General features: G+C 34.5%; 9 protein-coding genes across 9 annotated transcripts; 3 read left to right on the top strand and 6 right to left on the bottom strand.

Annotated features, from left to right (window-relative positions):
- Positions 1 to 98: 98 nt before the first annotated feature.
- Positions 99 to 1,898, top strand: TPHA0A05950 (uncharacterized protein; the record flags this gene model as incomplete). Its single annotated transcript, XM_003684055.1, has 1 exon — positions 99 to 1,898. The coding sequence occupies one exon, from the start codon at positions 99 to 101 to the stop codon at positions 1,896 to 1,898; it is 1,800 nt and encodes a 599-aa protein (XP_003684103.1).
- A 183-nt stretch (positions 1,899 to 2,081) lies between these two features.
- YEN1 (crossover junction endodeoxyribonuclease) lies at positions 2,082 to 4,304 on the bottom strand (the record flags this gene model as incomplete). Its single annotated transcript, XM_003684054.1, has 1 exon — positions 2,082 to 4,304. The coding sequence occupies one exon, from the start codon at positions 4,302 to 4,304 to the stop codon at positions 2,082 to 2,084; it is 2,223 nt and encodes a 740-aa protein (XP_003684102.1).
- A 484-nt stretch (positions 4,305 to 4,788) lies between these two features.
- GLN3 (nitrogen-responsive transcriptional regulator GLN3) lies at positions 4,789 to 7,227 on the bottom strand (the record flags this gene model as incomplete). Its single annotated transcript, XM_003684053.1, has 1 exon — positions 4,789 to 7,227. The coding sequence occupies one exon, from the start codon at positions 7,225 to 7,227 to the stop codon at positions 4,789 to 4,791; it is 2,439 nt and encodes an 812-aa protein (XP_003684101.1).
- Positions 7,228 to 8,051: 824 nt separating this feature from the next.
- On the bottom strand, positions 8,052 to 8,675 carry TPHA0A05920 (uncharacterized protein; the record flags this gene model as incomplete). Its single annotated transcript, XM_003684052.1, has 1 exon — positions 8,052 to 8,675. The coding sequence occupies one exon, from the start codon at positions 8,673 to 8,675 to the stop codon at positions 8,052 to 8,054; it is 624 nt and encodes a 207-aa protein (XP_003684100.1).
- Positions 8,676 to 8,722: 47 nt separating this feature from the next.
- On the top strand, positions 8,723 to 9,733 carry TPHA0A05910 (uncharacterized protein; the record flags this gene model as incomplete). The annotated part of the gene is made up of 1 exon (XM_003684051.1): positions 8,723 to 9,733. The coding sequence occupies one exon, from the start codon at positions 8,723 to 8,725 to the stop codon at positions 9,731 to 9,733; it is 1,011 nt and encodes a 336-aa protein (XP_003684099.1).
- A 178-nt stretch (positions 9,734 to 9,911) lies between these two features.
- Positions 9,912 to 10,784, bottom strand: TPHA0A05900 (uncharacterized protein; the record flags this gene model as incomplete). The annotated part of the gene is made up of 1 exon (XM_003684050.1): positions 9,912 to 10,784. The coding sequence occupies one exon, from the start codon at positions 10,782 to 10,784 to the stop codon at positions 9,912 to 9,914; it is 873 nt and encodes a 290-aa protein (XP_003684098.1).
- Positions 10,785 to 11,951: 1,167 nt separating this feature from the next.
- On the top strand, positions 11,952 to 13,784 carry ARB1 (ATP-binding cassette family ATPase ARB1; the record flags this gene model as incomplete). Its single annotated transcript, XM_003684049.1, has 1 exon — positions 11,952 to 13,784. The coding sequence occupies one exon, from the start codon at positions 11,952 to 11,954 to the stop codon at positions 13,782 to 13,784; it is 1,833 nt and encodes a 610-aa protein (XP_003684097.1).
- Positions 13,785 to 14,612: 828 nt separating this feature from the next.
- Positions 14,613 to 15,719, bottom strand: TPHA0A05880 (uncharacterized protein; the record flags this gene model as incomplete). Its single annotated transcript, XM_003684048.1, has 1 exon — positions 14,613 to 15,719. One exon carries the CDS (start codon positions 15,717 to 15,719, stop codon positions 14,613 to 14,615), a length of 1,107 nt encoding a protein of 368 aa, XP_003684096.1.
- Positions 15,720 to 16,266: 547 nt separating this feature from the next.
- Positions 16,267 to 16,851, bottom strand: TPHA0A05870 (uncharacterized protein; the record flags this gene model as incomplete). The annotated part of the gene is made up of 1 exon (XM_003684047.1): positions 16,267 to 16,851. One exon carries the CDS (start codon positions 16,849 to 16,851, stop codon positions 16,267 to 16,269), a length of 585 nt encoding a protein of 194 aa, XP_003684095.1.
- Positions 16,852 to 17,109: the final 258 nt, after the last annotated feature.

Below are 17,109 nucleotides of genomic sequence, written 5' to 3'. Positions count from 1 at the left end.
TCATAGATTTTAACCTTTTCTATGCTCTTTTCTCTATTGGTATTTTCTTCTTCCTTGCAAGCTATTCCCAAAGGTTCATCGACTAACATTAAGGAAAAATGAAATTCTTGACTAAGTTGATTGCTCTCATTTTGGCGCTTTATTCCATACATTTGTACTGTGACATTAACTCCAATGTCAAAACCAGTATCTGTAAGAATGAGTACGCTCAAAAAGCTTGCCAATACACCAACCCTATCTACTGGAACGAACAGCTAACTGTCCAAAATCAACAGTATAAGGACGTTGTTGCTCCATACGTGAATAACTTCCACACTCAATATTTGAACTCAGTTAAGCCAGTCGTTGTTGCAAAATCTATTTTAGTTAAAGATTTATACTTCAAACATGCTCATGACTCTGTTGTTAGATATTCTACTATTGCAAAGGCCCACATTGACGACGTACACAATAAAGTATTGAAGCCTTTTGGTAGAAATGTTGCTAGACATGTTAGATCTAACCAATCAGTTCAAGACTTACTAACTAAAGTCAAAGAACTTGACCTTTGTTCAAAATTCAACAAGGAGGGATTGATCAGGGATGGTAAGGTTTACATTAAGGCTGCTGAAGAAAAGGTTGTCGAAGTTTATAAGAATGCAGTTGCTAAGTACAGTGAAGTATTCGTTACACCTGAGCCTACTTATTTCGCATCAACTACTTCAGCTGCCAAAAAAAGCGCTGCCACTACTCAAATAACCACTGAATCTACTACTGAAACGACCACTGAAGCAACTACTGAAACGACCACTGAAACCACTACTGAATCTACTACTGAAACGACCACTGAATCTGCAGAAACCACCGCTACAAAGAAGTCTAAAAGAGCCAAGAAATCAAAGAGATCAAAGAGATCAAAGAAAGTTTCCAAGTCAACTTCAACTACCGAAGAAGAAGAAGACTTAGAGCCAACCACTATTACTTCTACTTTGTTAAGAACTGTCACTAAAGAAATCGAAATTAACGAAGATGCAGTTGAAAATGAAGAAGATATTGTTAATAAAGAGATTATCGATGCCTCCGAAAACTTTAGACCACCAGTTGACGCTTCAATTGAGGAACAATTTAGAGGCTGGGATAAAATGATTGATGCTAAGCTAAATTACTATTTAGATACTTTTAAAAAAAATCAGGAAATAATTGAAACTGAATATATTGGTACTTACTCTCAAAATTTCAAAAAACCTATTAAAGAGTTACATGAACAATATACTCATTACAGAAATGAATTACGTAAGAAAATCCAAGAAATTGATGCTGTTGAAAAAGTGGTGGAAAAATCAGGTGAAAAGATTTTACTCAATCCCTATAATGAGGAAATAGTTGAGAAAGAAGTCACACGTCAATATATCCGTGACTTAATTAAGGAAGCTCTCAAAAACTTTAAGGCTGCTCTTCTAAAATGTTCTGATATTGCCTCAGCTGCTAATAAGGAAGCAAACGATGAAATTTCTAAAGTTCGTAATATTGCGTTGAAGGAATATGATAGTTGGTATAAATCTGAAACGAAGAAATGGGAAGAACTATTCAATAATAAATTGAATATTAACAATGACGGTGAAAAAATTTCTAAGGAAAATGCTAACGATGAACAAAAAGCTCTAATTAAGAGATTTAATAAGCTCAAGAGAAAAGCTACTTCAAAATATTCAATCCTTCAAAAGCGTAACCTTGTATTACCAGATTTAGCAACTGTTATCAAGGATTTTGAAAACAATGTTCAAGCCTTCGAACTTGACTTCAAAGAAGAATTAGCAATTATGAGAGCTCAAGCCAATGTTGCTTTTCAATCTCGTGAAAAGAAACAAGGGGTTGATATTAACGCTGTAGAAGCTGAAGAATCAGCAAAGAAAAATTGATCTAGTTACCTAGCATTCGGTTGTGTTTTTCCGATTAACGTTATTAATTGTTTTAATTACCTTCAACCTTACGCTTTATTAAGATATAGAGTGTTGTCTACTTAATTTTTGATACCCTTTTCATTCAATATTTATTTTATAAATTTCTAATAATCGGTAGGTAAGTAATAAAAAATTATAAAATCATTTAGGCGATGCAGTTCCATTACTGCTAGAGCTCTGATAGCTGAAGGATAAACCTGTAGTAATGTCATCTAAAAAAGATATGCTTTTGTTAAGCATAGGAACATGTACTTCTGGTTTATTTGGAGCGAAACTTTGTGCTTCTTTCGATAAAATGTTAGGTTTATTGTACACTTCTGAACTGAGTTTTTTTTCTTTCAAAGGAGAATTTTCATTACTTGCAATGAAATTATTATCTTCCGTTAAATCTATGACTGCGTGATTTCTTTCTTTCTTTGGACTAAGTTTAATCTTATTTACGATATCATTTTGCTCATATACGATTGGTGAGTCTGAATCACTACTCCAATGATAGTAATCATCTTCGATTTCCTCCACGAATAGTTTTCTTCTGACTTCTTTATGAGGCTGTATAACTGGCGAGTCATCCTCATTGGTTGTATATGGTTTTGATTTGTTATTATCAAAAATCGTACCTATTTGGATTTTTATTGGTGATGCATGCTTACTCAAAAATGAATCAAGATTATTCTTTTGCACAGTTTGAGCTTTTGAAGGTGATTTCTTTACTACTCTTTTCGGAGATAATTTTCTGGGTGATGAATTTCTTCTCTGAATGTAGAAGTTTGAAATTAAATCGTTGTTTTTAGGTATTAAATTTTTGGCAATCCAATAGTAGAATAAGTAGTGAGATTTATTTGCCTTATTTTCTGTAGGACCATATATTAAAGTGCTTTCTAGACTCCGAGATGAATCACTTAGGTCTTTATGTGGCACATGAATTGGATTTCTATCAGTAGATTCTCTTGAAAATATATTACCAGACTTCTCTAAAAATGGATTAAACCCAATTTTCCAGGAATCTATTTCGAATTCACCGTTATTTATCTTTAAAACTCTTTCTTCAATAATCTCCATGTATTTACAGAGGTTATTATTATTTGGTAACTTGATAAATTTTAAAAGGAATGATATGGATAAAGTTTCACAAAACCATTTATCAAAGTAAGCTATTTGTTTTATTTCTAAATCGTTTAAGAAATTTCTTATTGGATTGTAGTCTATTTCAATAAAAGAACTACTGCCAGATATATTTGTATATTCCTTTGAAAAGCATGATGGTTCAAAATTTGGGATAACAAATGGGTTAACATAATACATAATAGCTGTTTTAGATGGCCATCCGTCCAACTTGGGAGAACTGAATAGAGATTTGTAGTTACGTCCAAATAACTTTAAAGAATTATTTCTAGAATATTCAGTTATTTCTTGTTGAAAAGATTGATATTTACTCTCTTGCTCAAGATCTGAAGTATTTAATGAATTGAATATCGATAAAAACTGGTTAGAAAAATCTGGGTTCCTTAAAGAAGACAAAATGATTGATTTTTCTTTCCCTAAACCTTTGATACCTTTGTTATAATCAGCACCTAGAAAAACAGTTAGAAGAAGGATAGCAGGTTTGTCAAAACGCTCATTTGCCAAAAGAGCAATCTTATCCATATCAACTACTGTGACATATGTTTCTTTGCTATTACGTCTAACTGGTCTATTATCTTTTGTTACATGTGTAGATCCGATATCTTCACGATATCTAGAATAATTTTTTAATATCTTTGTACATCCGAATAAAATGTTATCTGAATCATTACTTAAAACAAAATCTACGAAGTTATTCTTCTGGAGCCAGCTACACTGTGCTTCAGCTTCCCCACAAGAATCAATAAAAGAGATATTAAATAATTTTAACAATTTTTTTAACTCCTTTATTGCCCTAGTATCATTATTGTATTCATTCATCATACAATGGTCAAAGTTAAGATGGCTCTTGAGGTGATTATCCCATAGTTCTTTATAATTCGTTAGGTCAATATTCAGCGTTTCATTGCTGATCAGTGAGTTAGTTAGTTTATGTTTATTCTTAAACGATGGTTTCATTGGACCATCAAATACCAATATAAAAGTAATGTCTAATGACAAAAAGTCTCTTATTCTGCTAATAAAGTTTAATATAGGTTTCGATGGTTGTTCATTCACCACCTGCTGGAGTTCCGGTAGGTCTTTAATGAAGAACCCACATTCGTATAACCATTGGTAACAGTCGATTGCAATCCTAGGAGATCTATTTCTTTCTTGGTAAAAATCAGCAACAAATTTTTTAAAAGGTACTCTACTGTTATCTGTATATTGCTTCAATTTTTCCCATACTTGTGGAATACCCATTGAAATATCTATATCCTATTCATAAGGCCAAGTTCGTAGTACCTATTTATTATGCTTTAAATTTCATTACTGAATAACTCTTTGACAGTATTAACAATTCAATGAAAGACTCTTTTAATATTAATGTTTTTTTATAAAACCTTTCATTTTAATATCTTAATTTTACTCATATGCTTATATTTAGAATAGGCGATGAGAAGAAAATTGACATTTTTAAAATAAATATTAGAATATAGGTTTATTATGAAAAGCTTCTCTGTAAGTCATAACATAGCATGATAGAGAGCAGTATATATATATATAAGTGTATGTATATAAAAGATAAACCTTTCATACTAGATTTATCTTTATGGATTATTAATATTATAACTTCTAAGATTATGTTTAATACAACCAGTGTACTTTATGCATTTCAATTAAAAATAAAATGAACCTTTTTAGATGATCTTATTAGGAAACAGTTTTTATGTAGTATTTTCTTTTTTCATAACCCAAATTTCAACCAGTCCAAATCATCTGTTATAGTATTCGTTAATTTTACCGGATTTTCTGTTTGGGCAGAAGCATTTGTATCAGTTACAGAAGTGATTGCACTAGGGCCTTGAGGATTCCCGAAAGTAGTTTGAAAAGATGGTGACTGCTCTCTGAATGAATCTTCTGATCTTTTTAAGTTTGTTGCACTACTTTTAGTACTATGCTTAGAGTATAAATCTTCTTTCCTTAGACCTCTTTGTTGTTGAATTGAATCTGAATAATTGGTATGAGGAGACGCACTGACAGTAGAATATTTCCAAGAAGGAGAATTAGAGATGTTTTGGATATTGTTTGACTGCAGGAATGACATAGAATTTGTTGATTCGTTTGAACTATAAATTGATTTTTCTCCAGAGGCCATCTGAGATGATGAGTTTTGTAACTGTTGTGATAATAATGATGTTTGTGGTTTCCTTGAAGAACTTCTAGTTGAGATTGAAAAGCCATTCCCTTGAGGAGGGTATTCACCAAAAGTAGAATTTTGCAATGGTACATTTTTTGGTGATGCTCCACTATTTATTTGACCTCCGTAATTACCTCCCCAACTCCCCGGAGTCGTTGCATTTTGGGATTGGCTACTGGTTTGTTGATTTTGTTGATTATGTTGTACTTGTTGGTTCAAAGCTAAAGTAGATGCAGATTTGTTTCTTGAAAATCTTCTTCTTGGAATTGACATGCCAGATCTTCCTAAAGAATTTGAGAATAACACAGATTGCGAGCCCTGTAATATTGATCCCGATGTTATCGGTGTTACAACTCTTGGGGAAGATGAAGTACTACTATTAGCACTCGTCGACGAATATATATTTGGATTAAATTGTGTATGCGGAATAGGTGAAGGCTTTGGCAATATCGGAACTACAGATTTTGAGGAAGATTTACTTGAATTTGATGAAATACTACTTGTTCTTGATTTATAAATCGCTTTTGTTAAAGTACTATTGCTTAGGTTTCCTGGTAGTGGCTGCTGCAGGGCTGGTTGATCAGTATATGACTTAGACAAATTATTTTGAAATTCTGTTTGAAACTCTTTCTGTATATTAGTATTCGTTAGGTTATTGTAGGATAATAGATGTGAGTTAATGTTATTGATGTCAGATGCAATTTGTTTCGTACTTCTGTCAGTAGACTTTTCATTTTTCAATCTATTATCAGCAAACTCCTTCTTTCTATCTTGTTGCTGTTGCTGTTGTTTTTGCTGTTGTTGTTGTTGTTCTAACTGTTGCTGGTGCTTTTTTGTGCCTTTTTTGGCTTTTCTTCTTTTTATAACATCTGATTTTAATGAAAGTGGTCTCATTGTCCCATGCAACTTTTGGAACAACCCACATGCATTACATAGAATATTCCCTTGTGCATCTCTCCTCCATAATGGAGTTTTAAATGTCTTACAATTTGCACACTGGACTGGCGGCTTCTTCGCTAAGTCATTTGATGAGGCATTTGCCCCTCTTTTATAACTTGATAACGACGAAGATGACATTTGTCTTAAAACTGAATTTTTCCTAACCGAATTTGACGTGGGTAACGAGCTTAGTGGGATACCGATTTCCTCTGAATATAAGCTTTTACCATAATTAGATGACGATCTTCTCCTATTTGGAATACTTTTCGTAGAAATAGCGTTTGATGTGGGTAAACTATCTCTTTTGAAAGATTGACCAACATTTTGATTATGGATAAAAGATGTCATTGCTGGTGAGCTAACATTATTATCTAAATTGTTATTATTGAAGAGCGTATCATTATTTGTGAAGTTCTGTATAAAATATGAGTTAGGGGCGCTTCCGCGACTTAAATGCATATCTGAGTTAAAACTATTTGGAGCACTAATTGTTGCTGAATTTGAGCCATTCGGCGTCATCATAAATTCATCGATATTAAAATCCCACAATTGTGCAATTTCACCATTTTGTTGGTCGACTATATCGATTGGTTGGACAACTGAACTGACATTGTTTTTATTGAATTCATTAACATTCGAAAGGACATCTTCGGATAAAGGGGCTGCATCTGCATTTGGTATGAACTCTGTAGTTGAAGTGATATCAATATCAGTGTTATTACTAGTTATATTTCCATTTAGAGTGGCATCACTTATGCTATTTTTAAAATTCACATCTGGGGAGTCATAGTAATAATTGGAGAAGGCATCCAAATTCATTGAGTCAGGTAAGACCTCCAACATCGAATCGAATGAAGTAGAAAAGAAATTGTTTGCGGGGTCATTTGCCATACCCTCATCGCTTTCTGGGAAATTCTGTTCAGTGCTCATTTTGGATCCTATATTATTTTGGTTGACGGCAGTGGTATTGTTTTTGCTGTTTTTGTTTTGCGAAGCATTTTCTGGTACTACACCTTGTTTAAATAGCTTTTCATCAGTGTCATTCATCTGAGCAAATGATCATAACAAAATGGTATGAATTTTTATTACTCAGTCTGAGATCGAATTGTAAAGTAATAATGCGTTAGATATCTAATTACTTATATGAGCTTCCACCTCTGCCAAAAAATTCACGAGTTTGGGTATATTTTGGAAAATAAAATAAGGCGTGTTACGTTTATTGGTTTCCAATAGACGCAAGCAATATATCAGAGAAACAGGAAAAAAGAAAAACGCCTGTACCGTATATATATGAATATGAATACGTGAATATAATCAGCGGTACACAACTATAAATCTATCAGCCCTTCAATATATAAAACTATTCGGGTTCCTAACTGTTTGTTTGTGTTCGTAATAAGTAGATAGCAGAATAATTTCAATTACTATTTATTCTAGTTTTAATTTAATTTTTTAATTTTTAATTTTCCATTTTTTGACGAATCTGTCCTTCGTAACCAGCAACGCTCTAGTGGAAAGAGAAGTAATTTCTTTATAAGTGAAAGTTCCTTGAGTTCCAACACACAATTCAGTTGCAACTATCTGATACCTTAAGATTCCTTATATATGGGAATACACTTAGACGAACGGCACATTTCTTGAAGAGAACATCGTAAAAAAACGTAATCCACACGAGCAAACCGTGGCTCTGCCAATCCAGTGCCTTTTTCGGTAAGGAAGTAGCAGCCATTGCCGGGGGAATTAACGATACACATGATATTGCGACTGACTCATTGACACCAAGAAAGAGATCGACAGGTCCTTGGAATATATAGTGAACGGCAAGCAGCAGGCCCGCACATTTGCTTGTATGTCTGTAATAAGAGACAGACTCATAGCCTGCTGCCTACTTGACACGAGTCAGTCGGTGGCTTGTTTGTCCGATGAGTCAAGCCAAAGCTTGTTACACAGCACCGGGCCGTGAGCGACAGCCCGCTCGCGTTCGCGGGTTGTCTTATCTGGCCAATATGGCTGTGGAGTTGGGTGCGTTGCATGTATTCTCTTCGACAATACGCACCAGCACCTGGGAGGAGGCCGTGGCAGACAAACCTTTTTTGCAGCCACTTCGCCCGCCCCGTCCCACAGGACAGCAGAACTGTGGTGGGCACGCAAGTGGGACCGCTGTCACGGACAACCGCTCCAGAGCCGTGACCGGGCTTAGCGGCGTTGCCGGGAAGGGTTGCCCGGACAGTCCGGTTTAGGGTTCGGTATGTGGTGTCGCGCGTTTTTTTGTCAGCTCTTGGCGCGGCAGACGCGAGCTGCGGACCTTTGACAGCGCAGACATCCGGAATCGGTGCGTTTTCTGTCAAAGTTGCATACGTTTCCTCAATGCCATAGGCCCAGATCCCACACCATTTGTCCACCCGTATATATACAAGTGTGTAATTGCAGATGCTTATATATTCATATAAATGCAGATGCTTGTGGGTTGCAATTGTTTGCGTTGGTGTTTGCATTGGCGTTGGTTATGGTTGGGTAACTGCCCAACCATAACGTCATCACTATGTCAGGTCTAAGCAACGCCGTCCAAAAGAGCAGCGCCTACGCTGCACCTGTCTCTGTGATTGCCTTTGCAGGCTCGTCGATTCTAATGTTGGCCCTAAATAAATCTCTTGTTCAGGACAGGTCCTTCAACATGCATCTGCTGTTCATGGGAATCCAAACAGGTGTCGCCACACTAAGTTTGTTACTGCTGAAGTACACAGATTTCATCAGTGTCCGTCCATTGAACAAGTTCGATCTGAAATATTGGTTGCCCGTGGGTTTCATGATGGCAGTCGCTCTGTATACAGCATCAAAAGCTTTGAAGTACTTGACGGTCCCAGTATACGTCCTGGTGAAAAACTTGTCGTTGATTTTCATCACGTTCTCAGAGGCACTGTTTTTTGGTACAGGCGGGATCACGTCGTTGGAGGCCTTATCCTTCGTTATGTTCATCGCTGGCGCAGCATCTTTATGTTTAGGTGACTATGAGCAGTCCATTGCGTTGATGAAGAAAAAATTAGGCAGCGATATCAGTTTCAGTTATTTAGTGAATGTGGGTTACTTTTGGATCGTAGGCGCTGTTATTTCCTCTACGCTGTTCGTCCTGTTACTAAGAAAGATGATTCAATATACAAAATTTACAGATGTCGACACAATATTATATAACAATTTCATTGCATGTCCAATACTATTCGCCGCGTCATATTTCTTAGATAATTGGGAGAGTGAATTCAACGTTGATAATCATTTCGACAGCAATGTCATGGCTATGATGATCATTACAGGCTTTGTCTCCCTCGCACTAGCTTACTTCTCGGCACTCTGTCTCTCATCCACTTCCACTTCCTCTTACGCTATGGTGGGTGCAGTGAATAGAATAGCATTGTGTATGACCGGCCTGATATTCCCTAACTTCCCAAGTAACTCTTACAGTTACTTAGGTATGGCAACTGCACTCGTTGGCGGCCTTTTATTTGCTTTGGCAAAAGAAATTAAACAACAAAAAAACCAACAAAAAACCAAAGAGTAAATAATTACAATACTTTATGTGTATGTATATATCTAAATAAAAATACGTGTTTCTATTTCAATTATATATATGTAGGTATGTAATAAAAGTCCCTTAAGTAATATAAGATGCATGGAGTTAGCAGCGAGGAGATGTATTGTAACCGTGGACACAATTATGCAAGTTTGGTATAAGTGGATTACTGATCTTGAAAGAGGTGAGGAACTTCCTTTGGAAGATCAAGAATATTTTTCACCACTAGTGCACCATCTGGAGTATCCCCAAGAATATCATTGTTTAACGTATCTTCTTGTAAATGCACGCACTTCAACCCTAATTCTAAACCAACCCTGATGTTATTACCACTATCATCAATAAAATAACCGTTACGATAATCACCTAATCCACTCTCTAGTTTTGCTTTTTCAAATGCTCTAGCGTCTGGTTTACAAATTAAGTTTTTACTTTGTGTATAATCACAATAAGTAATGCCATCGAACAAGTCAGCAATCCCTAAAATTTTTACAATCCTTAAAGCGTGGTTTTTATATGCATTAGTAAATAACCACAATTTATCAAACTTACCAGAAGCTCTCAAATCTTGTAACATTTTTCTTAATTGTAAATTTGGTTCAGATAAAACGTTTTGTAAAGGTAAAGAGTCATCCACCATGCTGTTGTAGTCTAAAGCATCGATTCCGTTGTTGGCAACCAAACCTTTCACCAATAAACCGTACCTCTTGTAATATTCTTTATTCATTAGGGTTGCAGTTCTGTGGTCCAACCCAAGATAGTTTTCTAAGTAGTTCATAATTGCTTGTACCATTAAATCTTGGATATGGGTTGACTTGCTGTATAGAGTATTGTCGATATCAAAAAAAAATACTCTCAGATTTGGATCTTGTTCTGGATAGACCTCTGGATCTACGGGAAACCCGAGTTTGGAGCCCGCATAATGTAGAGATTCTAAATGCGCACGATTCTTAGCTAATTGGTTTGCAATAACTTTGGTGTATTGAACCTGGAGATCGGCATGACCTGAAAGTGTTCTTTGTAAAGCTAAGTCTGTCATAGATGTATTTATTTGTTCTTTTCTGCTGACGAAATGGTTTGAATGTGTTCACTAAACGATTGTCTCTTAAGTTTTGTATTAAATCAAACTATTTGTTTTCAATAACGATTCTTTTATATTAGAAACATGAAAGACTTAATATAAATAACATCTAGAGTAAGAAATAATGAAGTGATTATAAAATATCTCTTTAGCAACTATAATATTAATCACTCACTCATTTTTCATCAATTCCTTATTTTATTATATATCTTAGTAATATGAGCATTTAGTGTGTGTAATAATGGATAGAAATTTCATTAATTTTCGAAATCTTTATTTCACATTCTTCCTTTTTTTTTTCGAAATTACAAAAATGGCTTTTCTTGAAAGATTCAAGTAACAACACGTCGTAGAAAGCAGAAAAATTTTCTAGTTAAGCTTTGAAATCGCGCAGAAACGAGGAAAGCCATGAGATATGATCTCGAGAAGCAGATTGCTCGAAGCTGCAAGAATCCAGGACACTTCCCCTTCATCAGGACCACTTGCAGCATTGTTTGTAGAACAGCCTTAGACCCCTAGCTGGCGTCTTTGCAGAAACAGTTGGAAGTGAAATCAAATAGCGATACAAGTAGAGCGGTCTTTTACAATTTAATCGTTAGTTCAAAACGGCTCTTGCAACACCTAGCGAGTTTGTGGGTTGCAGGGATGAATGCTTACTTGTAGAACTGTTGTGGGACTCCTTCGGATTGTTGGTTTGAATTGAGAAGCGTTATATACATGTAAAAGTGAGCAGGTTTATTCACTTACTATCAACACCAACACATGGCGGTCCATCTGCGTCTAGTTTCTGCTGATCAGCCTCCTGCCAAAAGTTTCTCTCAGACTTTTTTCAAGTCACGTGCAATGCACCACATGATAGATATTTAAAAACTGCACGTGACAGATTTTTTCGGTCCGTTTTTCTTTTTTGCGATCATTTCGAACGTATCGGAGTAGTGAAAAATTTCATCTCATCGCCAAATTAGCTGGAAAAAAAATTTTTTAATTTCTTTACTGTCACAATATACCCATAACTTATATATATATAAATGAATCTGAAGGTGCTTGACAATAAATAATAAGCTCCTAATCTAGTTTCTGGGAACCTACCAAGCCTAACTTGAACAAAGAGAAACAACCGACGTCATGCCTCCAATTTCCGCCTCCAAAGCTAAAAGAGACGCTAAAAAAGCTGAAAGAGATGCTAAAAAGAAAGCTGAAGGTAAAACCATCAGACAATTAGGATCTAAGAAGAAGGATAATGTTGAAGAAGATGAGGCTACTGCCACTGCCAAAGAACTTGAAAAATTGAAGTTACAACAAGATAAATACGGTATCTCTGATCGTGTCGTTACGGGTGTTTTAGCTTCTTTAGAAACTTCCAGAGATATTAAATTGAATTCTGTTTCTTTGTTATTCCACGGTAAAGTTTTAATTCAAGACTCTACTTTGGAATTAAATTACGGTCGTCACTACGGTTTATTAGGTGAAAATGGTTGTGGTAAGTCTACTTTCTTAAAGGCCCTTGCCACTAGAGAATACCCAATTCCAGAAAATATTGATATTTATTTATTAGATGAACCAGCTGCTCCAACTGAATTATCTGCTTTGGACTATGTTGTCACTGAAGCTCAAAACGAATTGAAGCGTATCGAAGATTTAGTTGAAAAGATCATCGTTGAAGATGGCCCAGAATCCGATTTACTAGAACCATTATATGAAAAGATGGACTCTATGGATCCAAGTACTTTTGAAAGTAGAGCTGCTGTTATCTTAATTGGTTTAGGGTTCAATTCTAAAACTATTTTAAAGAAGACCAAGGATATGTCTGGTGGTTGGAAAATGCGTGTTGCTTTAGCTAAGGCATTATTCGTTAAACCAACTTTATTATTATTAGATGACCCAACTGCTCATTTGGATTTAGAAGCCTGTGTTTGGTTAGAGGAATATTTAAAGAGATTCGACAGAACTTTAGTTCTAGTTTCCCATTCTCAAGATTTCTTGAACGGTGTCTGCACAAACATGCTGGATATGAGAATGCAACAAATAACTAGTTACGGTGGTAACTACGATTCATACGTTAAAACTCGTAGTGAATTAGAAACTAACCAAACAAAACAATACAACAAACAACAAGAAGAAATCGCACATATCAAGAAGTTTATCGCTTCCGCTGGTACTTATGCTAACTTGGTTAAGCAAGCTAAGTCTAGACAAAAGATTTTGGATAAGATGGAAGCCGATGGTTTAATCCAACCTGTTCAACCAGACAGAGTTTTCTCGTTCAGATTTTCACAAGTTGATAGATTACCACCACCTGTTTTATCTTTCGATGACATCTCTTTCGCATACGACGGTAAGCCAGAAAACAACTTATACAATCACTTAAATTTCGGTGTTGATATGGATTCCAGAATTGCCTTAGTTGGTCCAAATGGTGTTGGTAAATCTACTTTGTTAAAGATTATGACTGGTGAACTACAAGCTCAATCTGGTAGGGTTTCCAGACATAGTCATGTTAAATTAGGTGTCTACTCCCAACATTCCCAAGATCAATTAGATTTAACTAAATCTGCTTTGGAATTCGTTCGTGATAAATATCCAGAAATTTCTCAAGATTTCCAATACTGGAGAGGTCAATTAGGTCGTTATGGTTTAACTGGTGAAGCCCAAACTGTCCAAATGGGTACTTTATCAGAAGGTCAAAGATCTCGTGTTGTTTTTGCATTATTAGCTTTGGAAGCTCCAAATGTTCTACTACTGGATGAACCTACTAACGGTTTAGACATCCCAACAATCGATTCTTTAGCCGATGCCATCAATGAATTCAATGGTGGTGTTGTTGTTGTTTCACATGATTTCAGATTATTAGACAGGATCGCAAAGGATATTTTCGTTGTGGAAAATCAAACAGCTACAAGATGGGACGGCTCCATTTCGGCTTATAAACAAAAGTTGGCGAAGAACGTTGTTTTATAGTAAAAATATATTTTCTTATTTGAATAATATGTTTCTATACTGCTCATAATCCATTTAAATAATAGTAATAAATAAAATATTGATAATAATAATAATAATAATAATAATAAACAGAATAATTGCAATTGCAATTGCAATGATAACTATGATACAGCCCTTACTCTCAGGTAATATAGACAAATTCGATTTACTGAAAAGTCATTCGATGTTATTAAAAATGTTATGACAATATTTTATTGAGTATATAGAATACTTGAATTATAAAATGTTCAGTAATGTACATAGATCGACGTTGCCTCACATATTAAATATTGTGTATTTGATTGGAACGTATCCAATAGATATAGATGTATGATCTTGCATACATGCATATATTGTATTGCCGGTACATAGTCAATAAAAAAAAAAGAAAAAGGAATTCTCAAGAGAACTCCAAAAAGATAAAAAAAAAAAGTTAAAAAGACATATAGAAATTAGATAGATGATTCTTTCCATCTATATTTCTAATATGTAAAGGTTCACTAAAAAATGAAAAAGTGAAAAAAAGTAAAACCTTCATCAAAGCTGTTTAGAAATGGTAAACATCTCTCCAATTTACAATCACCATTAAAAAAGTGATTGTAACTGTAAAAAAGTAGTTGAAAAAAAAATGATAAAAAATGAATTGAAATCAAAGAATAAGACTTATTCTAATATGCAGATTTAATAACGTAAAATGAATAAAAATGATAATAATAGCGCAACATATTTTAATAACTACAATTGATTATTTTAAAATAATAATCCCGATATGAAGTAATATATGTTGATTAGCTCTCGTTGTTAGAATTAAGTAAAACTTGGTTTAGGTAAATTTTGTAGATTCGGAACATTTGTTGTAAATGATGCACCTGCAAAAGTGTTTGTATGGCTGTTATCACCCCTTCCATTGTTAGTATTTCTTTTATTTGATTTATTTTTGTTAAGTTTAGTTGTATTATTGTTAGAGGGTTTACTACTCGAATTCATATGTTGGACATTTGCATTACTATTATTAGATTTTATCACATCAACGTTATTAGGAGGTGAAGGAATAGAATTGTTTGGAACGACTTTATGTGGAATGTATTGAATCGGTTGGGATAACATGTAGTTATTTGGCGTTGGCACTGGCCCTTTACCGCTTGGAATTGGGTAATTGTTATTATTTTGATTTATAAATGGCTGTCTCATTGGATTTCCTGGAACGTTGTTTCCATATATTGGATGAATTAACATTGGTTGCTGAGATATCATTTGCATTGCATGGCCGTGTGCCGGTAAACCAGGTTGGACTAATAATGGGTGGGGTTGATTTACGCCCATACCATTCATTGAATGCATAGGGCCTGGAATTTGGTGCTGGCCGTATGGTAAGATGCCTGGTTGCATCATTCTTGGAGAAGATTGATGTTCAAAATGATTCATATGGAAATTTTGGGGATGTGGATTGTTTACAACCGATAAATTGGTATGTTGGACTGTTGGGGTATTAACTGGAGAAGCAAAAGCCGAATAAGTCGAATTATCATTGCTATTTCTATTTGGAGACACATCCAAATACTCAGATTGATTATTTGGCTTCGATAATAATAGATCCTTGAAATTGTAAGACAATAATTCAGTATCAGCGATACCTTTAATTATTGAACTCTTTCCACCATTTCTATTTGGAGAACTGTTTTCAATCTTACTCTTCCTTTTGCTAGAATTGTTTTTAGAGTTCGAACCAAAATCTGGTTTTTGACCATTCGGTAATGTCTGTTGTTCAGGTAATATTACATCGATCTGCTCTTGTCTAATATTCTTTTGTTTTTGATTATTAATTTCTTTTTTATCCAACTTTTTCTTTGTTCTGTTCTTAGGTGGCACAGAGAGCACCCGTGAACTGTTAAAGTACATGGTATCGGAAGACATTATTATTGTTATATTTATGAGATAAAAAAAAATAGTGTTAGAATTAGTTCGCTTTATAAGTTTAGATCAGGTTTCTACTGTTTCTTTTTTCTTTTATGAAAATAGTTATTTAAATGGATATTATAGTTTTTCTTTCATAAAATGTTCATATATACTATTAGCAGTCTTAAACAAAAAATAAATGTAATAATAATAATAAGTTTTCGTATAACAAAAAACAAATATATTTAGTTCTTTTTCGATTATATTGCTGTGTCTAAGAGACAAAGTATCTTACCAATAAGTTCATTACAATCTAAACCAGCAGCTTTAATGGTACACCTTATATGTGTTGAGTGTATATATGTTGTACTTGACAGTATTGCTTGTTTAAAATTTTTGAGCCCAATTTTTATCGCTAAAAGGGATTGTATGTCGTGTGTCATGATTGCAATGTGGTATCGGGTAACAGACGCTGAAGAATTCCACGATGAGCTTTATAAGCTTGCTTAGTTACAACACCTCATCTCATCTCATCATTATGCTTCTAATGCAGGTTCCCTGTTACTTATATTAAGCCGTCTAAGAAATCCTCGTCTTTGTTCAATGTTGGAGGCACTAGTGATTCATGTGTTGGTCTTGTTTTCTTGACTGTATTAGGTTCAATTGGGCTTTTTTCTGCTTTTGAAATCACTGAATATTTATTCGTGGTTGATTCTTGCGATGGTATGTTGTTATTGAGTGTAGTTCTCTGTAGCATTGTATTCAGTTCTTTGATATCCATTGATGCTAGATCTCTAGTGGTTTTGACTTTATTCGAAGAGATCTGTAACTCTCTATCTGCTGTTATGTTATTTTGTTCTTTAGCCTTGATTACTTCTTTCAGTTTGTTTGTCGCAACAGTCGAGACAAGGGTATCCTCTAAATCGTCAAATGCAGATTCATCTTCTTTATCGTATCTGTCTAAATTGTTAGGGGCCTCTTTTATGGTTTCATCTTCTCCATTTTCACCTTTAGTATTGTCCTCTTCTGCTTGTTTTTGTCTGTTTAGGATTCTATATTTTCTAGCACTTGACGTAGGATGACTTCTCTTTAACTTTTGTTTGTCTTGGAATTTCTTCCGGTTTTCTCTTTTTAAACTGAATGGATCCATGATTTATTATCTCTTGACTATAAGTCGACGCTTCTTTTTTAAATGATTTTATATAGATATCTTATTTCATTTGCAAGAATTACCTATTTGTTGAAATAAGTGGTCTTTTTTAAAAAATACTTGAAAAATAAAAATTCATTATTGGAATCAAAACTTTATAGATCTTTAAATTGTAAAACCCATATTAGTTAAGAGTCCTCTATATATGAACAGATAATTCCAGTTCGTGGTAACGAATGTATATGAGGTAAGAAAGAA

This window comes from Tetrapisispora phaffii, chromosome 1 (genome assembly GCF_000236905.1).
Source record: "Tetrapisispora phaffii CBS 4417 chromosome 1, complete genome".
NCBI lineage: Eukaryota > Fungi > Ascomycota > Saccharomycetes > Saccharomycetales > Saccharomycetaceae > Tetrapisispora > Tetrapisispora phaffii.
Note: the sequence above shows the minus strand (reverse complement) of the source record. Positions and strands in the feature narration are given on the sequence as shown.